The sequence below is a fragment of the Ambystoma mexicanum genome, chromosome 5p, assembly GCF_040938575.1.
Source record: "Ambystoma mexicanum isolate Mex_15411 chromosome 5p, UKY_AmexF1_1, whole genome shotgun sequence".
In the NCBI taxonomy this organism is placed as follows: domain Eukaryota; kingdom Metazoa; phylum Chordata; class Amphibia; order Caudata; family Ambystomatidae; genus Ambystoma; species Ambystoma mexicanum.
In genome coordinates this window covers 981790667-981817133 of record NC_090930.1, presented here as the reverse complement: position 1 = coordinate 981817133, position 26467 = coordinate 981790667, and the positions used below count along the sequence as shown (strand labels likewise).

The 26467-nt window shown below is 45.1% G+C and overlaps 1 protein-coding gene across 4 annotated transcripts in view; it reads left to right on the top strand.

The window, feature by feature from the left end:
* Positions 1 to 26467, top strand: part of RPP40 (ribonuclease P/MRP subunit p40) — an 872477-nt gene that overhangs the window by 198063 nt on the left and 647947 nt on the right. For all 4 annotated transcript variants that reach the window (XR_011274228.1, XR_011274227.1, XM_069613449.1 and 1 more), the window contains exon 3: positions 5204 to 5272. Coding sequence is in view for 2 of the 4 variants with exons in the window: in XM_069613449.1 (XP_069469550.1) it covers positions 5204 to 5272 (69 nt within the window). In the remaining 2 variants the exon portion in view is untranslated. The remainder of the gene's footprint in view (positions 1 to 5203; positions 5273 to 26467) is intronic.

Genomic DNA, 26467 nt, shown 5'->3' with positions numbered 1-26467 from the left:
CCCTATCTGACGCCCTTCCCTACCTCAATAAATCTACTCACCCCCCCGCTCAACCTTAGAGGACACAAACCTTAGTCCCTGTGAGTAGAGATTCCAGCATCTGAAGTAACGGTCTTGGGACACCAATCTCATCAAGAATCTTCAAGAGAAATCCCCTGTCTACGTGGTCAAAAGAACTAAGCTTCATAAAGGCCACATAGAAAGGGGGCCGCAGGAGAAAAACATACCTGGCCAAAATCAAGTAAAGTTTAACTCATTAGTTAACAGTACCCAGGCCCTGTCTAAAAGCCAGCTAGCTGTTGGGCAAGATGTTCCTGTCAGTCACCCATTCCTCCAATCTATGCAGCAAACTTCCAGACAAGAGCTTTGAAGTCCAATCTAGTAAGGTGATGAGACAATAAGAAGAAAGGGGGGGGCGGCTTTGTCCCTTGTGTGTAAATAAGCACTATAGTACCAATCGTCCAACTCTAAGGTATATACATTACAGACAAAAAAGGCATTGAACACGTTTATTAAGAGGAGCCCGTAGGTCAGTGCAGGAACGGAATGGGTCATTCAGTGTCCCATCCACCCCAGGCGCCGTCAGTGATCTCCGTCGTCGGCGAGAACACAGTATTGCTGCTCCTTACCTCGGACTTCACCAAAAGTGCTCAACCCACTCCTTTTCATGGACATAGATTTCTGGAGACTCAAAATGTCCCACATCTAACCCATTAGGATTTCTTGCGATAATATTCTAAATGATTTTAGCATCATGGGAGATTTCAGCCACGCTATCTCTGCCCTTCTTGTCGCTTGCTCTCTCTTGTAATTCTTTTTCGCCTTTCTCTGATGTCGCTAATGTTCTGAGAATATGCCTTAAGGGCATTGCGAAGAGTTTTTTTCCTCTTTGCAGTTAATCGACAGCCAAGGTTTCTGTCTTGGCTGATCATTACATTTATTGCAAATAAAAAGCTCTCTGCACTTCTAGACACATTTATTAAAAGATGATTTTCCATGGAGTGTTGGTTGAACTCACAGGTCAGTAAGCAATCTTGTTTGTTGTTACAACTCTGTTTAGTTTTTCTGCTGCCCTACCAGCCTTGCTTCAAAGCACCTTATTTCCTGCTCCTCTTATTAGAGTTTGCTGATAAAAGCCACTCAGTCTTTTATCATGTTGTCCACCCCATAACCAGGTGATAAAGAAGGGATTGTGATCACTCTCATACCGGTCTATGATTTCAAAGCTATGGATATTCCCCCATCATTCATTCGGATTAAGGGAAAGTAGATAATGCTGCGAAAGCGACTATTACCTAATGTAAAATCGCAGCTGATTTTGATTGAAATCTCCCATTTACAGCTCTGATTCCAGTTTCAAACAAAATATCCCTGAGTACAAGTCTGCCATTTGAGTTTGCAGGATCCTTCAGGAGAGGGTTCAGAACAGAGAAAGCCCATCCCTCCTCGTCATAGGGGAGATCTTCGCCAGTACCCAATGTAAGGCTGAAATCTCCAATAATCTGGGGAAAGTCTGAGCCAGAGCACATATTAGCCATAAGCCTATGTAATGATTTAAGCAGCTTGAACATCTGGTTCCCATTTTCATTATTGAAAAAATAAAATTTAAACGAGTGGTTTAGAACATGGGGTAGGGGCTGTGATCAGCATTATGTTGGCATCTGATAGGGCAGAGTATTCTGTTTACCAGCCCAATGGTATAGCTATATAGATTCCCAAGTCCCCATAAGGTCTGCTCTTAGCACCTGTTTGATACCTGGTAAATGAAAAAGACGAAAGCCTAGAAGGTGTATAGCTTCAATGGACCAAGCTTCCTGAATCATAACGTGATATTTGTTTAAGAAATCTAGCCATGTCTGATCAGATAGTTTTCTACGTTAGGTAGCAATTTTCCATACTAAGATATTAATCTCCACCATGCTGCCTAAGGACTATTAAGAAGTGCATTCATGATAGCGAGGACCCTGACGAAGGCCCGTCAGGTACGAACACAGCTGGTCTTCATAGCCCCGGCTTGGACATCTCAGACCTGGTATCCAGTTCTTCTGGAACTTTCCTCAGATTTTCCAATCCTTCTACCCCAATCTCCAGATCTGCTAATGGATCCGACAGTGCAACGCCACACCCTTCTCCTCAGTGGGTCGCTGACCCTAGCAGCCTGCAGGATTTCTGGGCAAGATGGAGAGTTCCAGGGATATCGCACAAAGCCATCAGTCTCATCGCAGAGAGCTGGGCCCCCGCTACCTTCAAGAGATACTCCAACTCTTGGAACGCCTAGATATGTTGGTGTCTGGACCGAGGGCTCCATCCGCTTTCGGCATCTATAGAGGAAATTCTGAACTTCCTAGCCTCTTTGGTTGAGCAAGGTCTCGCTTACAGGATGGTCAATGCTTACTGCTCTGAAATTTCAGCCGACCTCGTACAAGGGGTCCCAGCAGGAGAGTATCACCTGGTTTGCAGATTGCTCAAGGGTATCAGGCTTACGGTGCCACCTCTGTCCTGTTATGACAAGCTTTGAGACGTTAATGCTAAACCTTTTTCTCTCTTGGCCTCATAACGAGGAGCTATCCTGCACTGCCCTTTCCAACAAACTTACTACGCTACTATGCTTAGTCTCCTGCAAAGGGTCTCCAATGTCAGAGCTCTCAATTTAGCAGGCAGGACCTTTTCTCCTGATGGAATAGTTTTCCACATATCCAGAAGGACCAAATGCAATTCCAGAGTAATCTCTTATCCTGCCTTTAGAGAACAACCTAAGCTTTGTCTGGTCAAGTGCTTGAAGGTCTACAAAGAGGTGACCGCACCTCTTAGGACTTCTGCTAATGGACAGCTATTGATAGCACTGCACAAACCCCACAGAGCGGTTTCCGCCCCGACATTGGCACGCTGGTCTCTATCTCAAGCAGGAGTAAATACTAATCACTTCAGCGCTCATTCTGTGAGTGGTGCCATGGCATCCAAAGCCTTTCAGGGTGGAGTCTGCCTAGAGGACATCATAAGGATGGCCGATTGGGCAGGTGAATCAATTTTCAAACAATTCTACCTGAAACCATTAGAGCAACCTGCATCCATTGTGGTAAGTAAGCTTTAAACAAGCATAATGCGAGCCTCCAGTCTTGACATAGAATAAAGATGTTCCAGAATAACTTACAAGATAAAGACCCGGAGGCGAGCATTATCCCGCCCGACTAGAGAAAGATACGCTTGAGTACAGTTGTTCAATATCATTGCATTGAGTGAAATTGCCATTCTACAGGCCATGTAATTTTGCATAATAACACACTGATTTCTTTCCCACCCTCGCAAGAGGAATAGGGTTGTCATATGCATCAAGTAACCCTAGTTATTTCTCTCTGCCTTCGACAATGACTACAGACAAGTCCGCCTGATCTCCGGATCTGTTCTGGTTTTTCCGCAGGATGTTCCCAACCTGCGGCTTCATTCCTATGTTTCCCTGAATGGCCAAGTTTGCAGCCTCGAAAGAGGAAGTTACATCATGTTAGTGCCTATTTGGAGGGACAGCTGCATGCCTATTGGAAGATTGATGTCACATGTTCTGTGACCTACTATAAACTCTGACTAAGCCTCCTGGGAAATGGAGTTCTTTTTCGTCTAGACACATTTATATGGACTAAAGTTTATTTTCCTCATGTTTAATGTTTGTTCATTGATATTTTATTGCACCTTGTTAATGTATACGTTTTATGCAGTCAGGTGCATAAAATACTTGCTGCTGATCTTCCTTCCTTATGTTCAATAAAAGAAAGAGAAGCATAATGCGTGCCTCTGTGTCTTTAATAGAATTAAGACTTTCTTGTAAGTTATTCTGGAAAATCTTTATTCTTAGGTGCAGAGTGATTGCCCAATAGCCCTCACCGTGCAGGTCACCTGGGCTCTTTTCTTTCGCTCATGCTCTGATGCACTTTTAGTAAGATAAGGTATGCCGTATGAAAAAGATAACGGGACAGCCGCATGAATCCCCAAACATTCGACTTAACACAAAATAGAGAGGTAAGATTCACTTTTTTGTATGGGGTATCGCCCTAGTTGCAGCCTCATGGAGGTAAGATAAAATAACATGGAGCGGCTCCTTTATATTTAAAGCTGCAGTAGGTTAAAGGGACCTGGTAATGGTCTCCGAGCATGGAAAGAGTGCACCACACACTCTTGCCTCCATGGCTTCCTCCCCATAACCTCTCTAACATCGGTCAGCTAATGTAAGCATTATTCCTACTCCAGACCCATCAAGCCCGTGGTCAGTCAATACACACTGCTAGGGAATGTGCCAAATGCTGATGCTGTTTTTGTGTGTGGAAGTGAGCTTTTGCTGCAACAGAGATTAATTTGACTTAACCATTGTCATGTTTTAAATGTCAAAAAGCCTCAGTTGCCCAGATCACTTCCTTTTGTTAGCAATGCAAGTTGCTATGAACAGGCAGATTAGTGCAAAACGAATGCATGCCACCTTTCAGCTAGAGTTGATTGTCTAGGCCAGACCCTTTGACATCTGTTTTCATGTTTGTCATGATGATAAGCCCATTTCTACTTCCAAGATTAATCTGATAGCAGAAATAAGCAGGTGTAGCTGGTGTAGTCTTGTCATGCTGGTCGGATCAGAATATTTATGATGTTTAATCATGGTTCTATTACAACACTTGTTGTCGCTTGTCTGATGGTAATCTGAAAGTTGATGGCATCATTGTTTGCACACGATGCAGGTAAATAAATGATTAAGGCTTTATTATTAAGTTCCAGAGATCATCTCCTTCAAAGCGTTAAGTACTTATAAGACATGAGACTCCAACCAGCCACCTCATTCATACCAGTCATAGCTTTCATCCGACATGCTCTGAGCTGCTCTTGCACACAGTACAAACCAACATTCTATCATTTGCTCATGACGGCCAGCAGGAGAGTTAGAAAACACTGAACCCCCTCCTTCCAAACTGTTGGCATTGCTAATGCTTGTTTATATTTATTGCCACTTTGCAAAGGCCGATACTAACACACAAATAATTACATAAGCATCAAAATTTCTGAATTTTTCCCTTTACTGGTCGTGTTTATGTATTCACAAATGTTTTCTTTTGTTTTTTTGCAGTTATTTTACACATGAAAAAGATGTGCCTTAACAGTTGGCGCATTAATTTGCTAATAATGTTTTGTCATATTTTCACAATGTGCTTGTTTCTGTTTATTGTAGGATCCTTCTATGCTCTTTCATACAACACTAAGATTGACCAGGATAATTCTGTGGCTCTTCTACCGACTGGTAAGTAGATTTAAACATGTTTCTTATGATAAGTATCCCATGATGTTACTATATCTGTGTATTTGTTCTTCAAAGATAACAATCTTATTCTATGCATGGTTCAGTTTAGAAGCAATTGTTAAATTATTGTTTTTTTGTTTAGCTAACTTATCAAATGTTTTTTAGAAAAGTTGGCAGTGGGATGAAGCTGACATTAGATACAACACATGTGGTTCAGTGGACTGTGCATCCACTACCGGGGTCTGTGTTTGACCTCATTGCCACAGGATCAAATCCCGGCAGGTCCATGTGGCAATCTGGGTTCACATATAAAGACTCTGACTTCATGGTATGAATAGGTAACTTCTTTATTAAGTTCCCAAGTATTAGATCCAGTTCTGAGTCATATTAGTCAGATGGTAAGTTCCAGTTCACAGTGGCAAGCACCGGCATCCTCTCTCTCAGGCTTGCATCTCCAACTGCCCTGCAGAGAACACCAGTCATACGCAAACATTCCATCCATGAACATTCCGATCACAGTCAAACCCACCTACTCTAGATCTCACTAGGATGCAAGAGGAAGACAGATCCTAACATATCTCCCCCCCCCTCCTAAGGAATATTAAAATAACGACCAACTAAGGTCGAACACACACACACACATGACATACATCGTCAACACCTGCAATTTCAATACAAATGCATCATCTCCCCAACTTAAGACAATCAGCTAAACAACCTCCAAAACCATGAGCGTCCTCACCGCAGTGTGACAAAACTTTACAACAATGCCCCTTCCCCTTTCTGCTAAGTGAAGAAGAGACATCACCAACCACATGAAATACCATAACAAACTTTGCACACTTTGAGGCACCCTCTCATCCGTAACCAATCTCCAACTATCCACAATGAAACAAACGCTCAAACTCCTTCACACCCTTCATTCGCAACACCAAGGTGTGCCTAGACACACCACTCTCAACCAGGCTGAGTATATCCGATACTCGGGTAGCTACTTCACCAAAATTTAGTGTCCCCACCACCCCTCATGTGCCTGTGAAAGTACTCTTCACACAAAAACCTAACTCCAGGAGCACTACGCTACATACATACCACTAGCGTAACACGCACCACTAGCATATCACTCACCTTATACACATTACCTCATCTTTACATATAAGGTTTCTAACATTGCACTTAGTAACAACATTGTACAAACTACTTTAAAACTCTTAAAAACTCTAGTATGTATAAACAGACCCACATGAAAAATGAAAACATTTGTTAAGTCATAGCATTAAAACAACAGTGTTTCCCACTCTCAACTAAAATGCCCAGCCTGGAAAAGAAACTTATTAGTGCAGCAGACACCATCATATCAACTTGGACCAGTAATTCCTACAATCCTGTTCAGTCAACACTGTAATTCACTTTTGAGTCCATCTGTGTGAAAACACATTTGTGAAACACGCCAATGACACTAGAGTTATCATTTTGCTAAACACCTATTAAAATCACAACATGTATTCACCTAACAGAGGCTATGACATGCACTCTAACTTCACTCCATTTACTCCAATTCATTTACACACAGAAATTATCAAATAATTAACAAGCCTCACATGACATGACATCTAAGTCAAAAACGAAACTTAACTAGCTTAACCAACATTAAAATGTCATGAAAACCTTTAAATCTCCACCTGCTTCAGAGAAATCTCCTTGAAAAATGTTAAAAAATCAGGATCTAGATCCTGCAGGCTCAGCAGATCACTGTTCCCAGGTAAATCCAGAATGGCACCACACTTTAAACAAAAGCGAACATTCTCTGCCGCATTGCTCTTCAGAACTTCCCCCATAGCTGCCTCATTGCACTCTTCATAGTAGCCTTTAAGTGGGGCAGTAGATTCTTCTTTATCCCACACTATGATGTTTCCTGTCATACTATCCCCAGCACACCTGGCTCTTTTCTCGCCAGGACAATCTTCAGGGCCAGTACCTTTTTGTAATAGCTCTTTTCACTGCATGCTTAACCGTCACCTCACAGGCATCAGTGCCCACGCTCGCACTCACCGATGTTGCGCCGCTTGACATTTTTTTTTGTTGCTGCCCCTTTGGACCATTTAACTCCCGCATTACCTGAAATCTCTTCATTCTCGGGCTCCCGGCACTCCACGACACCCGATGCACAATAGAACACTCCGAAACCGAAACTCCTGATCCTACAGCTATGAAAAAAAGGTCCTTGCTTCTGTGACGCTACTACGCAATGTCTCCATGTTCCGAAGTGTTTCTGTTACTAGGCACCTGCCGCCACGTCCGAACAGTGATGAGCCGAACCTCCCACAATCGCCGACTCCTCCACACGCTTTTCTGATGTCATCAGTCCCAGGCAACCTCGAACGAGGACGGAACTCCCTGCACCAATGGTCGCTTCGCCACAGGACCCTGGCTGACCTCAGAGCAGCGCCGCTCACACCGCCGAAGACGACCCCCCGCACAGCCTTCAAAAATCTTCACAGAGCCCTCTCAACGCTCCGCTCTGCGCCGCTCCGCTCTGCTCCCCAGAGGTCACACCATGCCCCTAAGGAGCCTTTCCTCCCCGAGGTCCACAAGGCCTTCCTGCAGCCTAGCAGGTCAGACCAGATCCAGCCCCAGTGGTAAGGCGCCCAGCAGCAATCACGTTTCGCCAGCCAAATATCTGCATAACAGGTAAGAACCATGTCTAGCACCTTTAGGTATCAACACCTTAAAAACAGATCAGCTTTGCTCTAGGCCCTTAAAGATACTCTGCTGAATGAGCTCCAGCCCTTTTCAAATTTTGCAAAGGATCTGACCTACTTCTGAGCGAGCCCTGGGCTCCAAGCCCCTCGCAGCGTTGCTACGGGCCCTAAGCCCCCAGGAATCACTTTTAAACTTGCTAGCTCGCAGTCCTTTTGCCTGTCCCTTGTTGGAAAGCCTCCTGGCCAAACTGGCCCCAGACCTTAGTGCTGCTCCTTGCTCCCTGTGCCTCTGGCCCCAGCGCTGGGCTGCCTGCCCGGGCAAATATTAAGCTCACCGCCTACCTGAGAGAGAGAGAGGGTCTTCTTTTGGTTGGGGAGCAGTGCGTGCCCCTTCCTCTGCGCTGTCCCCCCAGCACAGCCAGTATCCTCGTTGCCAATGTGGAAATCTGGGTTCACATGTGATGACTCTGACTTCATGGTATAAATAAGTAACTTCTTTATTAAGTTCCCAAGTATTACATCCAGTTCTTAGAGTCATATTAGCCAGATGGTAAGTTCCAGTTCACATTGGCAAGCACCAGCATCCTCTCTCTCAGGCTTACATCTGCGACTGCCCTGCAGAGAACACCAGTCATACGCAAACATTCCATCCATCAGCATTCCGATCAGTCAAACCCACCTACTCTAGATTCCACTAGGATGCAAGAGGAAGACAGATCCTTACAGTCCACTCAACCCGTCATTCTTCCGAGGTGGATAAAATGATTACCATTGAGTTGGATGACAAAAAACGTGTATCTTTCAATAGAGCCAAGATACCCGGTGTGAACGTGCGCTCTACAAAAACACCTGTTATGTTACATTAAACCATGTATCAAAACTGGGCAACCGCTAGTTGAAACATGAAGTAATGTCTGAAATCAGCTATATGAAACGTGATTTTGAAAGCAAAAGTAATTGCAAAAATGTAATACAGTAGACAAAAGCAGAAAGAATACATGTAATAAAAAATACCCATAGGTATGGGGACAAAACTGTCTTTGAAAAGTCTGTAGTTAATGTGTCTGATTGTTAACGTTGCCTTTTATGTAAAGAAAACATTTCACTAGAATTGAACTCGTGCTCTTTCCTAACCTCCAGAAACAAGACATGGCATTCACAAATTTTGCAGCTTTAAAGGTTTTGAAGCTGGATTACTAATCAAGTGCTTCTTTTGTATTTCGTTTTCGACCCAAGCTCCTGTGCTTCCCGTATTTCCTCCTCTCCATTCACATTTTGCACTCTTTGGTATAGACTGGACATTTTATCATTCATTACTGCAAAACATTTGTTGCCGACTTCACCTTCTCGAACTTACCTGCGCTAGACATGGTATTGTTTTCATGGCTCAGTTTTCTCTATTTGTTCAAGACAATTGTTTTACAGCCTGTATTCTGTCACGTTTGCATGACTGCGATAGTCCCGCACAAACGTTCATTACAGTGAAACATACATGTTTACATGTTGACTCCTCCCACCATGAAATTCGACACAGCTGCCCATTTTCGCTAGTCACTTGGGGCTACTAAATACCACCACAAACTGGTGGCGTGATTTAGAAGGCTGTTCAGAGCCTGTCTGCTCCCCGTGACCTGTTCTCGGCCATGCTTTTTTTCTAGCGGAAGTAAGGGGGAGGAGGAGTACAAAAAGAAGAAAAGAAAAAAAGGAAACCTACCTCGTCGTTGCCTGTCAAATTCTGAGAACCCCCTTCCCCCACGTGGGGCATGTTTTGTTAACCCTCACATGCACCATTCTAAACATAGAAATAAAGATAGCCAGTAATGTTTGAGTGGCAACATGGGGATGGGGAAGCTAAACAAAAATAACCATGCATTTCTACTTCGCAAGGGCTGATAAGCCTGCAGTGGGTCTTTTTTTCTTTTCTCCACCCCATCCCCCGCCCACTTATTTTTTTTGTTGAGGTTTGTTCATTGGCAGAAAATTATAAACAGATTAAAGTTACAAGTTTCAAACTCCCCCTTTTGACTTCCAGACTCCTTCCTGCAGGGTATCGGTGTACACAGATATCTCAACAAATGCAGCACTGCAAGCAGGGAATGTCAAGCTAATTTAGAGTCTTAGACGAGCAGGACATGAAAGACCCCTGTATTTTTCTCTAATTTGCGTTGGGAAAGGATGGCAAAGTCCCCTCACTGTTTTTCGTTGCTCAATGGTTAGTATGTGCTAGATTTTGTAGAGCCATAAGGAGGCAGTAGGAGAATTGATCTTGTTCCAAAATGCTAATATAATTTAGCAGCCAGTTGCGGCTGTGTGGCAAGAATCCCTTGCCTCGGGTTTATTGCGTCCTCTTTTGTGCTTCTCCTGCAAGTGCTATATCTTGTACTATATCTAGTGAATTAAATGACATCCAAGTCCACAATTTTCTTTATTTTGGATCGTACCTTGAACCAAAAACCCCTGCATTTGGGGCAATCCCATAATATGTGTAGCACAGTGCCTTTCTGAACAACCTGTCTCCAGCAATGGTATCATCTCTCAGGTGATAGGCAATGCAGCCAGGAAGTGGTGTAATACCAGCTGTATATTAAGCTTAGTTGTGTGCTTTAGGAAGTTCTGGCCAATCCTTTAGAAATCTTGTCTCAAACGTCTTCATCTATGGCTGTTTCCAACTCATTCTGGCCTGTGCCCTATGTGAGAAGAGTGTGTGGCTTGTGAGAGACAGCAGGACCCATTGGAGAAACAAGCAGGGATTCTTGCACCTGCCGTGACAACTGATGTGAACACCTGCAAAATGCCCTTCCGCCTCCAATGGGCAAATGACTGAGCAGCCCATTGAGCACGGCGCCTGAGCATGTTATTGTGAGGTTTTATTAGTTACTTAGCATCTCAACCAACTTATGAAGGAAGGGGAAATGATTGACTTTGGTCCTCAAATTTCAAGCAACCTTTCCAAATGTTCTTCCCTCCCATAAACATGAGCATGCATTTTATGGTAATGAGTGGAGATTCCAGACTGCCCTTTTCCTTCATCTGCCAACTCACAGATGCTTGTTTTGTTGCACATGGGGTGCAATGTATCTATTTTAGACAGGCAGAGAGAGAGAAAGAGACATTGACGGTAGCAATGTGAGCTAGTGAAATGGAACATACCTGCAAGATGCCAGTAGTAGCAGTCAAAGTTGAAGGTTGTTCTACCTTGGAAGGCCTATTCCCCTCTTTCCCTACTAATCGACTCCCGTCTAAGAACTCCTTCATCCTTACACTACGCACAATTCCCACAGACTGCCCCCACAGGCCTAGCCATTAGCACATCAATACTAATTAAACCATGACTAAACTCTCCTCTTTATCCTTGGCACACTCTCCCACATTCGGTGGTTTACCAGACCCAAAGTTCTGTAGTTTATCAGAACTTGGACTGTTCTCTATGGATAACATACTTCCAAGTTTCTCTGCAAAGCCCATAGAAAGCACGTAGCACACAGTAACCAGGTACTTCTGATCTGCATCCATCAACACCAGAGATTTCGCACCTGCCCCTCCCATTGTATCACTAATGACGTTCCCTTTTTTCTTACAGATCGACATGGAGCAGGGCCACCAAAAGTGGAAGAAGGGGAGCTATACAAGGCCACGTACATTGCCCTAATTAGTTTGACAAATTCTCACCTTTATGGCCGATTCCTCAATTTTAACATAAATATAGTTTAGAAATGAGCCCTTTAGTGGAATTGGCTTTTTTGAAGATTCTCTCTTGGGTGTCTGCTCTCTAGAAGCTTCCCCTTTTATCGTTTGGTGCAACACTTAAGACCTTTACGGTTGTGACGTGCACAGTATAAAAGACAAATAACAGAACACTCTGATGAATTTCCATGCTGACCATTGATATATATGTTTGGTTATGGATAGGAAAGCAAAGGTGGGGGAAGGTGAGGAATAAAGGAAACGCTGGGGGCAGGAGGCTGCAAGAATAAGGGGTCATGGATTGGGGCAGACGGGTGCATCGGGGTTGGGGACCCTCTCATAAAAAAACACAAATGTTCCCAAAATTTATCAGGGAGTTGCATAAAATAGCAATTTACCTTTCTAACATACCACCAATCTGTCCTGCTCTTATTGAGAGGGTCTCCAGGGGACTGAAGAGTGTTCAACGTTGTTCAAAAGGCAGGCTATCCAATAAAATGGGGAGAGAGAGAGAGAGAGAGAGATTGCATGCTCACCTTGTTTCTCTTTGGAAAACCTCTTCAAGGAAATCATCATTTGGTAAACGTATTTATTTGAATGAACTAAAATGCCCCTTTCCATGCAAATGCGGGCTAACCCATATTTTAATATAATAACGCCTGGATTTTGAAAGTGCTTTGCGAAGTATTTACCTGCATAGGTACTGCCCAATTCCCCATTGATACTGCTGCTGGCAAATACCCAGGTCTGGGAGTTTGTTTTGGAGGAAGTTATTTTGTGTTTTGACAGTTTTAATGCAGTCCTGCTGGCTTGCAGCCAAAAATTTGGAAAAGGAGAAGCCTCTTTTTGTTTAATTTTATTTTTACAACTATTGGTAATGAACACCTTCTGCCTGCCTTGATGGGGTGTTACTCTCTCCCCATTGCCAACCCACTCACTCACTCCCCCGTTCGAGTTGAATTTCCTTTTTTAATGGAGTTCTGCTGTATATTGACGCATCGATTTTAGGACATACCGGCGGTTTAGTTATATTAGTACGTTATGATAATTTGTGTTAGGTTATGCTATATTATGTCATGTTTTGTTATGTCGTATTTGCAATACCATGTGGCTTTGTACAAGGACCACAAGGGCTGTGATGCTGCAAGAAGGTGACATGTATCACTCCCCACCCAACAACCCTCCCTTAAAAATGCACTTTAGCAATACTCTGTGCAGGGAAATGGTCCAATCCCCCAATGTTGAGGTTAGGCCGACTCTACACTCTTTCTGAACCTAAGATAACCTGCCTTTCCTGTATTAACAAGCCACAGTGGCTGCAGAGCTGAGTGAGGAGGATAGGCACAGCAGGATTATGCAGATTATCTCCCAGAAGAGCCGAGCCTCGGGCCAAGAGGAATCTAGCCTCCTATATCACAGTTTCCATTCCCATAAAGCTCATAGTCAGCCTCGAAACACCCACACAACAAGGTTCAGGGCCTTACTCCTAGTGGAGTCTGTGAGGAATCTGAGGGCGTCCTCACTTCTTTCCCCTATATATCCAACTCCCAGGTGGCCAGAGAAATGCTGTAAATCTCTGATCCTGACCCTGGGGGTCAATATGCGAGGGACGACCACCTGGGTGGAGGAGACTTGGAGAGTGGGGATGGGGCACCCTTGGATGTGACACAGTATACCCCATTTCCCTTTTATAAGTAGTCAAATATCCCTCAGGCCTTTGCAGGGTATTACCAATCCCCTCCCTATTTTTCCAGAAAACCATCTCCCAGTACACACAAGTCAGGTAGTGAGACGGGGAAGAGGCAACCCAGAGACATGCATCCTCTCTTTATTAACTCAGACATACACAAATACCACTTTGGTACTGGGACAAGGAAGAGTGATGCCGAATTCCAAGACCTTTATGCAGTAAAGGAACATAGCCTGCACTTGAGGCCAAGGGGGCGGTATAAATGGCCCACTCAGGTGAGGCTAAGGAGATCGCCTGTTGAACGCTTGCAGGAGAAGCTGGAGGTGAAGCCAGGGAGACGTGTGTCCGAAGCGCCTACAAGCTGCAAAGTCGTTGCAGCGGAAGCTGATTGTGGTGGGAGCTTTCAAAAGGTCTCCGTAGCAGAGCCGGTCTGCTTACCTCATGGAGTCTCAGAGACTCCCTCTCCGTACAACCGAGGTGGCGGAGATTCTGGATGAAAGGTGTGCTGAGCCGGGATCTGCGACAACCTTAGAGAGTTTGCCAACGCTGAAAACAGCACCTGGAGACAGCGTTCCCGGTGAGTGAAAGAAGCCTCAAAGACTCTGGGATGCTGTGGTGTGGACTGCATGGTTGCTGCTGGTCATATCGTTTGCGAGTGAGCAAGGGACTGCTTAGGCAACATGATTGCCGGTTTACCTTGAGATAAATACTTTTGATAAGTACGATATCCGGAAACTGCTGAAAAAACTGAATGAAAGGGTAATGTGAATACCGAACACTAAACGAGATGAAAATGACAAGGGCAATGAAGGGCAAGGGAAACGGTAATCTTTGAACTTGTGAATACACCCATGAACAGGGTGCAAATTCCAAGCAGGAGAGTAAACTGGGAATTTGATGTTACTTTTTTCAATGTGACTGATTGGAATGAAATGAAATCTTTTTTGAGTACTGAACCGAAAGAAAGCAAGTATGATTTGAATAGCAATTGGAATGAAAGCAGTTGGTGAAATTCCCTGATAAAAATGAACTGTGTAAACTGAACAGAACAAGCACTGGCAAGTGCCCTAAGAATATAAAGAACTGTGTAACTTTAAAGAATAAGCAGTCGCAAAAACGCTGAGAATATTTATAACAAGTGAATGGTGGCAAAACAAGTATTTAGAAAGCTCCAATAGGATATGTTCAATACCACTGTGAAGCTAAAGCAGTAGCAATAGCAGTGTAATTGTGAAGAAGCACCAAGTAAGGTGTGTCGGTTGCATGGCCTGTAATGGGTGGACTGTGTGGTCCGACAACTGCACCTGGACCGAGTACACCCACCTAAAGGAAAAGCCACTTAACTCACCCATAAGCTTGTGATTGGATATCGAGAAAAATATGTGTGATCTGAACTTAAGTAACTGAACTTTGTGATATTGGTGGAATTTGTGAGGGCAACAAAGCCAGACAAGCTGGGAAGTATCACAAGGAATTGTGCTGTTTTGGGAAATTGAGAGACTTGAAAGCTTGGGGGAAAGGAACCCCTCGTTTTGGTAAAGTGAACTATCCTGAAACTTGGGGAAGGGAAACCCCTTTTCAAACCCAGAGCTGGAAGAAGCTCTGAACTTGTATTGGAACACTTCTCATTTTGATACTGACATCCTTACACATTGTATACAAGTAGATTTCAGGGCAAGTATAGGCTTTGGACACAGACATTCATTTGATTTGGACTGCCTGACACAGACATTCATTTGCTTTGGACTGCCTGACACAGACTATCACTTGTTTCAGTTAGGTTGGGAAATCCCACCTTAGCATAGGGCAAGTTAGGCCTTTTTCCAACCTTCTTTTAATTTTAATAAAAGTTTGTAACCTAAGCTTTACTCAGTTGTGCCTACTGCCTGATGCCTTCACAAGTCAGACCAGAATCCTCTCTGATTTAAGATTACTGGTAGTTTCTCCCAGCTTTCCTGATTTTGGAACCTGTCCATTCGGGTCTAGGGAGTTTAATGGAAGGGTGTGTGCTGTGAAGGCATCCTGGATTAAGACACAAACAATAGATTCTGAATGAACAATAAAAGTTTATTAACTTAAAAGTCAGGATGGAAAAACGCCTATCTTTCCTTATCCTATTGTGGGATTTCCCTACCAAACCAAAACTAAGGAAAGTCACAGTCCAAAAGTACAACTGTGTCCAAAACCTATACTTGCCCTCACAACTAATCTATACAATGTGTAGGGATGTTGGCAACCAACAAAACAGTGTTCAACACAAGGTTCGTAGCTCTGTCCTGGTCACAGCTTTCTTTCAGCTCCCTTCACCAAGTATAAAGCAGTTCAAACAAATGTCTTAGGATTGCCTTGAGTTCAGATATAAAGTTAGCCAATACTAAGGGTCCCCTTCCTCAAGTTCCTGTTACGCTTACCTGGTATCCACGGGGACGCCACCCAGCCCTGGTTGGATGATTTGCACTCTCAAACCCTCTCCCGGTCCCTTGCTAAGGCCTCTGGTTAAAGATGGGTTTTAATATTGTGAAAGGTGGATTGTCCGTCCTGCTCCTCGTGGCAGGGGCGCGTAGATGTGGGGGGCGAGCAGCGACCAAGTTACTTCACTGGTGCAAGCCCCCCCTGTGGAATCCAGGCCTGCTGCGACTCTGTAGGTTTGCTGCTTTACAGTCTTTGCATGCAGTTCTTTTGTTCCTCTTAGTTTGAATAATAATGTCTTGCTTCTTTCCTTTTAGGTATGGAAAGATATTTTGGTGTTGTCATGCAGTTTGAAGATGAGCATGGGCCGGTAGGCAAAAGTGCGGTGTGCGCGATGCTGTCCGGTGAGTAATGCGCGATGCGCTGCGCTGTTTAGCCTTTTATATTGCTAACCTGTGTCTTTTCTCTGCTTGCAGGTCGCGATGTTCCTCGACGAGCGCCGTAATGTTCCAGCGATGCTACTGACCAGGAGATGACTACCCAGGTAAGAATTGTGTGGCTTTTTTCGTTTGGGAGGAAACGTGAGTAAACGCTTACTAATGCTGTCTTTCTTTCTACTCTTTCCAGGTTATGGTATTCCAGGATGCATGCGGTGCCGGAGTTCGTACCTTCAGGTGAGTGGAACTGAAGTCGGCGATGGATTGAAGACAGGATACTGTTCCAGGTAAGTTTCGTAGTGTTCTTTCTCTCTCTGCAGGTCCTTGGTTTCAGGTAAGCTGGCATCAATGAACTGGACATGGTGAGCGTTACGCTGCCCACAGCAGAATAACGCAAAGCATGTTCTCCTGTTTGGGTGTGGTTTAAATAGTCTCAGGTAAAGTAGTCCAGGTAAAATAGTCCCAGACCTGCCACACCCAAAGTAGTCCTGGTAAAGTAGTCCAGGGCCTGCCACACCCAAAAGACTAGACCGCATAGCTCAGTTCCTGGTAACTGAGCTATGTGTGTGCCTCCATGTTGGCTTAACCCCCCCAAGTTAAATAGTCCCAAGTAAATAGTCCCATTCTAATCTTGGTCTTCATGATGGTTATGAGCCTGGCGCCAAAGGCGCCACGACTGACTCTAAGAGAGTCTTGGATGATGTTTTAAGGCCTTTGACCTGGCCCTAACTGGAGGGCTGACTTGCCAGTGAGGGCCAGGGGTAAGGGTCATAACAGTTCCAAGGCACAGTTTCAACCACAAATGCACATTAAAATCTCAGGGTTCCCTTCCCCAAGATTTGCTTCCAGTATGTAAAGATATTTTCCAGATTTCTTAAAGGCGTGCGCCACACTTGCGCCCTCCGGTGGATGTGGTTGGTCTTGGTATAACAATATAATTTGGCAGAAAGTTGTAGTTCAAACATTTATTAGAGTTCATCTCCAAAATTCCATTCACTCTTGAATCCAACGAATCACTTGCATTAAATTCCCTTGTAATTGTTAAACCTCTGTATAAATTTCAATTGTAGTTTTTTTTTTCATTTAATTTATGTCTATGGTGTCATAGGTATTAACCCTTTAAGTGCCATGGGTTTTTTCACCTCCAGTGCCAAAGCCTTTTTTGGTGATTTTAGTATGTCGCCATTCAATGCCTTGTAACTTTTTTGTTACATGAGATATCTCAGCCAAATTTGGCCCCTTTTTTCCCCACATGTAGGCGGTCGTAACGAGCGAATCCTAGGTTGCTGTAGGGGGGTGAGAGAAAATAACCAAAAAGGGTGAACATTTTTAGTTTTTTCAAAAGATTCCAATAAAATGATGTACAAAGAAGCCTGTGGTTTTTTCCTTGTAAGAGCTAAGAACAAATGGTTTGCTGTGCTGAATTCCCCTATTTCCTGGCTTTCGAGAACAGGTTGAGTGGAAACGAAAACTAATTATTTTGATGTGGTTATCAAACGTTTTGTGAGAGGTAGGCTATGTTGGCCATTTTTGCCAATTGGACATGCGTGGACAAAATGGAAGAAAAGGGTAGGAAAGCCGAATTGGAGGACAGAAAAACGTGCATTTCTGAAAAGTAGACAAAATTCCAAGTTTAGGAAGGGGTGATTTGCACAGGTCGGCGCACAACTAGGTAAGGGAAAATGCCATAGTTTGGGGAAATGACTGAAAAAAAGGTATGTGGTAGACATGGTTGGCTTGGTACGGCAATGGCTTCTATGAATTTTGAGAAAAACAATTCTCCACTACATTCCCCCGACTCTTGCAGTTAGGAAAGCACACATTTTTTGTAGTGTTTCACAAAACAAGCAATACCACAAGCCAAACACTGAGCAATGGTACACAAGAGTTTTATGCTTACGGCCTGAACAGACGTAATTAGCACGTGTAAATCAGGAAAACCAATGTGGTGAGGAATGGCAAGCATACATTTTTTTGAAAGAGCACGGGCAGACCTTTTCAACGGTAGGTGACTTGTGCAGGTTACAAAAGTGTATGGTGCCTAAAGCAGCGGCTAAATGTAGGGCACATTTGGGAATTGAAAGGGTTGTGTGACAAAGGGCACCAGCAAATGGGTCGAAACGTTATGAAAACCACACAAACACAACAAATCTTATACCTTCCCGCATTCCCACACGTGTCCCGATGAAAACGGTATCTCACATGTGTGGGTGCACCTACCTGGGCGCCAATGGGAAAGCCAAATCACCCTTAACTCCGAGTGTTTTCCGACACCTGAATTTCATGATTTTTTCAGACAGGCACACCATACAGGCCTGCCAAGCCACCAAGGAAAACAGAGAAACCCCATGCATTTCCAAAAAGAGGACATCCGTGGGAATCCACAGAGGTCTGACTTGTGCAAATCGGCCCAGAATTTATTACCCAGAAACCCTGGCAAAGTCCAAAATGTGGCCAAAAACCCCAATTTCCGCACATTTCACTCGGCTCAACCACCGAAACACGCCACCAACAACACATGGCCTACCGTTCTGCGTTCCCAAAGGTGTCCCGATGAAAACGGTACCTCACATGTGTTAGGGCACCTACCTGGGCTCCAAGGGAAAAGCCTAAAACACCCCTAACCCCAAGTCTTTTCCGACAGCTGAATTTCATGATTTTTTCCCGACAGGAACACCATACAGATATGGGCCTAGGGTGTCGAAGCCACCAAGGAAAACAGGGAATCCCATGCATTTCCAAAAAGAGGACATCCGTGGGAATCCGCAGAAGTCTGACTTGCGCAAATCGGCCCAGAATGTATTACCGAGAAACCCTAGCAAAGTCCAATATGTGGCAAAAAAAACCCAATTTCTGCACATTTCACTCTGCTCACCCACCGAAACACGCCGCCAACAACACATGGCCTACCGTCCTGCGTTCCCACAAGTGGCCCGATGAAAACGGTTCCTCACATGTGTGGGTGCACCTACCTGGGCACCAAGGGGAAAGCCTAAAACACCCCTAACCCCAAGTCTTTTCCAAAAGCTGAATGTCACGATTTTTCCAGACAGGCACACCATACAGATATGGGCCTCGGGTGTCCAAGCCACCAAGGAAAACAGAGAACCCCATGCATTTCTGAAAAGCTGCGTGAGGTACAACCCCCCTCCATTTGGGGTGGGGTGGAGAGGGCCACCAATAATTGTTTGACAGGCCCCCCCCAGTGGGTGGGGCAGTGAGGTTTGGGCACCCTGAGGCACACCAATATGCCCCTCTGCGCCAAGGCAAGTTTGGTAAACAAAGAAAATGGCAGGCTGCACTTTAGAGTGGGGCTGAGGGGCACCCTAACCAGGTAATTGTGTAATGTAATGTGGGGTGACCCTCTCCCCCGACACCAAATGCAGGGGGGTAATCTCATTCATCCATCCCTGGGGGCAGATAAGAAGGGGGCATCTCATGCAGCCCTCCCTGGGGTCAGATGCCCCTTCCTTGGAGCAGATACAAGGGGTGCCCCCATTTCCCATTGGGGTGAGGGGGAGAGGGCCACACCCCCTTTTCTGTAAAATAAATCCCTGGTGGCTAGTGCCCCCCCCCACTCCCACCCAAATCTCCCTTTTGTTTTTTTAGTTGTTTTTTTTCTTTTCATTTTGACCCCTTCCCTGGGGGCAGATGATCAGCCATCTGCCCCCAGGGTGGCCCTAACCTGCAGGCCCCATCCTTTGGAGGGCCTGCATACTTATTCCTGGTGGCCCTGCCCCCCTCCAATTGGATGGGGGGGCCACCTCATGTACTCCTGCCTGGGGACAGAAATCTGCCCCCAGGGAGGGCTACAAGGGGTGGTCCCCCTTTCCACTTGGTGTGGGCACCACCCTTTCAGGGGGGGAAAAAAATCCCTGGTGTCTAGGGCCCCCTCACAGTTGCATTATCTTTTTTTTATTTTATTTTATTTTGCCCCCTTCCCTGGGGACAGATGACCAGCCATTTGCCCCCAGGGTTATGCACATACGTGCCCCCATGCTTTGGGGGGAGGGTGGGGAGAGGGTTGCTTACTGTAAGCAGTCCCCACCCCCCCCCCCCCCCCCCGCATTCAAAGACATCCCTGGTGTCTAGTGGGCATTCCTGGGTGCGGATTGAGCTCTCTGTGTCCGATCTGCGCCCAGCAATGCTTTCACAAAAGGTGTCATTGGGAAGGGGAGAATCTCCTCTTTCCAATGACACCTCCCTCGATCTCCGGCTTGAAGTACAGCCAGAGATCGAGGGGGGGAAAGGTGGAGACTCGCATTTAATTTTCACTGCGGCAGCCCCAAATGGCTTCCGCATTGAAAATTACTTTCACTTTCACGCTGGCGTGCATTACACACGCCGATGTGAAATTGAAGGTAATCCAGCCCCCTGGCAGTGAGGGGGGACCTCCCCTTTACATAGCTCGGGGATTGGATTACAGTTTTGAGCGATCTCTGCTTTGCAGGGATCGCTCAAAACAAGGTGCCAAAAAGGACAAGCTATCTCATCCTTGGCACTACGGAGGTAATGTCAAGGACGAGATATCTCGTCCTTGGCACTTAAGGGTTTAAAGATCTTCATTCAGTTTGCCTTGGTGTTATATTTCCCTGTATAATGCTTTGAATAACGTGCCCATCACTCGGAGAAGTTTGTAGTAATTAGCAAAGGTTTTGTTTATTTCATCTTGGTGTAGTCTCTGTATGGTGCTTTTAAAATGTGCCCAGCACTGGAAGACCTTTGTGACAATTCAAGACGGTGTCATTCATTTAGTTTCATTGTTAGAAGCTTGTGAAAGTTGTCTTTGTAACATACACAGCACTCTGTGACTTTCAATAACGTGCCTCTCATGCACACGACCCCTCTGATACAAGGTATACTTATTTGTTCAAAGATTAATGAGGATTTCATTCGGGTACCTACTACAACGTGACTTCTTCACATGACCACTCTGATACATAGTAATCCTCCGCAGAACTTGAAAACACTCGCCCACCGGGTTTCCTTTTGCATAGAAATTCACTGGTTGCGTCTTGCAGTGTTTCTGCAGTTTCAGGACTCCTACTTCTGCCCCTCAGGCACTCCTACGTCGCATTCCGATTCCTGGAGAACGAGCACTGCGAAACACCACGATAAGGCAGCCTCCAGGCACAGCTCGCTGTTGAATGTTTGCTTGGTCCCACAGAGCACCAGCACCCGGGCTGTATTCCTGTGAATTGTTAATGTGCTGCATCCACAGAGCTTTCTGCTGCTTTCTCTGGCCTCTCTGCTGCTGCTCCTTTAATGCCACAACTTCTCTGTATTCACCCTCTCCTGCTCTGTCTCTTCCTGCAACTAGATTGGGCCTTTTATACACCTGCAGCCCCATAACAGGCTACAGGTGCTGTTGTACCATTAGCCCTGCCTGACCATCATTAAGGGGACATGCCTGACCTCTACTACTCTCAGCAGGCCTCTTCCTCGTCCCAGTACCAGAGTGGTAAAAGCACCTAGTCCTCACTGCTCCTAGTTGCCTCTTCTTTGCCCCAGTACTTCTAACAGTCATACATGAGGCAGTCCGGGGAGTTAAGTCAAAATACCCCATAAAGGTGTGGGGGGGTTGGGTTGATCATTCATAGGAAAAGGGGGATACCATCTCTCTCCTAAAGCCATCCCACTCCTCACAGACCCTCCACCCAGGTGATCCCCCCTCGCTTGTCCACCCCCAGGGTAGGGATCCAAAATGATGGAATTTCCCTGGCCACCTGTGCAGAGGACCCATGAGGAATAGGAGTGAGAATTCCCTCAGGTTTCCCACAGTGCTCGTATGCTCCTTTGGGCCCCATTTAAACACACACGGTGCAGGAAGGCTTCAAGCATGTGCTTACGGTGCCAGGCAGCCTCTGCATAGGGGCCGTATAATTCACTTCTGCCCTTCTAGAGTGTTGTCTTTTCTGTTGAATGTCTCTTTTTTACCCTAGCTAGCATGCGCTGCATTATTTTACTGCTTTACTCTTGTTTAACTCTCTTACAATTTCACTACATATACACTCATTCTCCTCTCTCCACCTAGGCCAATCTGTATGGCTCATGCTGTAGGATAGCCCTTCTGACAAACTCTCCTTATGTGCCCCTCCAACACCCATTCTGCACACCACACTGCCAATTCCTGGCTCTGGTACATCCACCAGCATGCTCTGCTTTACTGCAACCCAAACATTGCTATCAGCAGGACAGCATCCAACATGATTATCTGGTTAGTAGCTCCCACAACTCCTTGAAACTCATAAGCAGACCTCAAGGCCATCACATATTCACAACAGGACAGAATGTATTACCACCAACCACACTAGTAATGGCCTCCATGAAAGTTCTGTCGGTCAATGAGGGAGGCGCTTGTTCCTTGTTTGGATTACGCTTTCTTCTTGTCAAAACACACACTGCAAACTATAGGTTCATCACAATGATCACTATACCAAGCCCACTTGCCAGCTCTCGCGAGAGTGGTTCTTCCTGCAGAAAATTATAAATCAAATACTCCCTTTGACAGTGCTTAGCAGCAAGAAAACCCCATAGCGGAGACTAAATGTTGCTGTTTTCCTTGGATAGAGGGCTGGCTTTGCCTGGCATTTTCTGCCGTACTCTGTATCCGGTGCAGACTATGCAGACCAGATTGTGGTCTGGGCATTTGCAGCCCAACAGAAGGCGAGCTTGGAGTAAACATTTCAGTGAGAGTTACAGAAGGCAAAGATAGACCCTACTTGCTTAGTCACAGTTCTAGAACAGATGCTTACTTTTGCAGTAGTTATTCTATGCAACCTGCTTACTTTAGGCATTGAGGCACAAAGCATAGCTGGTCAGGGTCAATTTTGATGGAATAACAGACAACAATGACAGCCGGTATAGTCTGGAGTCTTGCGTCATTAGTCCTATTCAGTTTTTGCTCTCTACAACATCACATACAAAATGCTAGATGTGTGTGTTAACGCACAACATCCCTTCCAAAATAACAATGTTCCACTCTTTGTTTCTGAAAGAAAAAGTAGTGCATCTGCATCACATTTTAAACTTTAATTGTCCTCCATTAGTAGGCCTACCACATCACCATTAGCATCTGTTTTCTGTGACATCTATACATCTTCCATTAAGCATCCTGCTCCATGCTTCCAGAAAAAAATTGCGCTTTTAACATAGGGCATGCTGTCACTGGCAGTAAACATAGGCCCCATTTATCACCACACTTGTCCTCAGATGGCGCTCAAAAGGTTATCATAACTTTTGATGAGCATGCCTATTCTATACCCATGTCTCCAACCTTGAGATACCATAGTAGCTGCCTTCTATCTCATGCTCACTTGATTATAACCTTAACCTGCTTTTTTACTAACCCTTTTCTGTTCCATGTCAGTTCATCTGGATAGATGCACTTGTACAGAACTCCTCACTTGTCTCTTCGCGAGGCCCTCCTCTGGCACTACAGTTGTTACCGTGTGAAGGGACATTTAAGAACTACACAGGGCTGACTTTAAAGGTTTTCCTCGCTAGTGTGCTACCCTGAAGGTCTTGTTTAATGGTCACATGAACCTTTCCACATTATATGTACAGGCTCTGTATGAATGCCTTAAATGCAGCTCTTTGGAATGAAGCAGTGTCTCTGGTATGCCATGTGCTGCAAAAAGCTTTTCTAGAGCAGAAATCAGTATGATTGCTATATATGGCATAACGTCCACGTCTGGTTGGCAGAAGAACTTGTCAATGTCTACTATGAAGTGTTGGTCACCTAGCACTGTCCCACAATCCATGCTGATTGCTTACCATTTATGTCTGCTTGGAGCATAAATTGGTGGCTGCCTGTGCTGTGGATTTGTCAGTTTGCATGACACATTTTTATGATCACATTTTCCACTGGGGATTTCAAACTAAGAATCCAGTCTTTTCCCTCAGGCATGCTTTTGTTTTCACTTCCTCTTAACCTCTAGTGTGTGCTGGGCCAACCACGTTCTCAACAAGCAACGCGAAAATAACAAAAATGCAGCTGCCTCTCTGGACCAACCCTTCCTCTGACACTGAAAGTTCAGAACACACCCTCTATAAACACTGTCCTGTGGCTTCATCTGGCCAAGAAGTCCTTTCATTTCCACAATGCATAGCTGCCATAGCTAATTGGAGACATTCATCAGCTTCCCTGGCCTGTGGAATCTCCACTAAGGACATTGACATATGTATTGCAGCCTCTGTGAGTAGCTGGATGTGTCCTTCCGCAAGGGACTCCTTCATCTCACCATTCTGTACAGCCTCTGCCAGGTGTCGACTCTCCTAGGTTTTTGGCTCTTGGTCTGAATTACAGCTTCACCACATACTCCTGAAGTTGCAGTATCTAGTGTTATATCCCGGCTTGACGTTGTGGGACGCAGTGTCATTCATGATTGGCAGCAGGAGCTTATGGTATGTAAATGCAAATCCAGTTTGCTATAGATATGAGGACTGTGCACCCCATAAGAACTGCCAATGCCTCCCTTTCAATTAGGGAATACGTTTGCTCGATGGCAGTGAGGGAAGGCACTGCTCACAGCTGGAATATTCAACTTAGACCACCTGCACAAGGAGTATGCCAAGTCTGGTGGGCTGGTGCATAAAATGAATTCAGTGGATCAAAGGGATCAAAGAAAGCAAATATTGTACCAGATGTCAGCGCATCATTTGTGTCCATGAAGGCCTTTTCCTCCTTTCACCTCAAACCCACTGATAATCCTTTCTGATCAGACATCTGAGAGACTCAGTAATGTTGTCAAGGTCAGGGATAAAACGCTCACAGAAGTCAACCATCCCCAGGAAGCTTTTAACCTCAGACTGATTGCCTGGCCTAGGTGCACTGTTAATGTCTGCTATGTTTTTGGGGTTGCTCGACAAAACAGACATCTGGAATATGAAGCAAAAATAATCTGTGGCCTTCTATTGGAATGTACATTTGTGCCTGTTTAGCATGAGGCCAAGCTCCTTGATGCGATAAAAAGCTTTGCAGACCTGTTCAGGTGTTCCTTGACCGTACTAGCATAGCCGAGGATGTCATTGTCTAAATGGAGGATCCCAGGGAGTCCCATGAGCACACCTTTGTCTACGTGCTGAAAAACGCTTGCTGCAGAAGAAACACCAAAGGTAAGCCTTTTATATCTGGCCTATGTGGGTGGAAAGTTATTTTATATATTTTGACTCTTAGTGAGGATGATGCACCCTGTTAGTAGTCTGCAGTTGGATTAACATTTGAAGATATCTTTGGTCCTCTCAAATCCGCCACATATCATTAATGGTGAAGGTGGAATGGTGTTCCCTTTTATGGCTATGTTGGGAACCTCATGTCCACACAGATTCTTAACACGTTTGGTTCCTTGGTTTTGGCTACTAGGACAATCGGCAATACTCATGGAGTAAGCCCTATCACCTTTTAAAATGTCTTCCTTTTCCAACTTCATCCGTTTGCATTCCACCTTTTTTTGTTGGTGAAACAGTTCCCTGCATTGGAACCGGCTGAATGGTCGAGTCAACATGCAGTCTCACCTGCTGCTCCTTCAGGTATCTAACCCCTTTGAATCAGTACGTTTGTTAATGTAGCAAGGATTTGGTGTCCACTTTGTGCATCCCATAGGCAAAGTGCACCCACTTGAAGACCTCCCTTGTGTCAAAACAAACTAGTTTGTCTCTCCTTTCGGATGGGTCGTAGAACCTGTCCTGGACATGCTACTTAGCCGTGACACACCTCCACGATGAATCCCCTCTAATTGGCGCAGTTCCCCAAAAGTATTCACAGTGCACAGCTGAAAAGGTTGTTTTGTCAGCTTTCTGCAATGTGGGCCCCTGCCACTGGGATTCAGGCGAGGAGGAGGTTGACTTTGAACCAATTTGACCTCCTTCATCCTCAGTGTCTTCAAAGCCTTCTCCATGTGCTCCGCTGTTGTGTTGTCCAGTTTCTGTGATCTTTAAAGTTCCTTTATCCTTTGGTAAGTTATGTCTGGTTCACAGAGGATTAGCTGGTGCCCTGGATTAGCTACACACAAACTTCTTCTTCCCTCAGGGTGTATGAAAGAGCCAACTGCTTCCATCTTGCATGATATGCTTTCTGCGACCCCTGTGCCTTGTCTGTTTTTGGTGGAACCTCGCATTGTCTGCATTCACAAGAGGACTGATGTCCATCTTCCTGGTGACAGCAGACTACATTGCAAGTAGCTACCCTCCAAAATCCCAAATGGTTCCTAAGAGAATTGGTGCCACTGACATTGAAGGCAACAATGGGCAGCTTCTGACATTAGCTATGGGA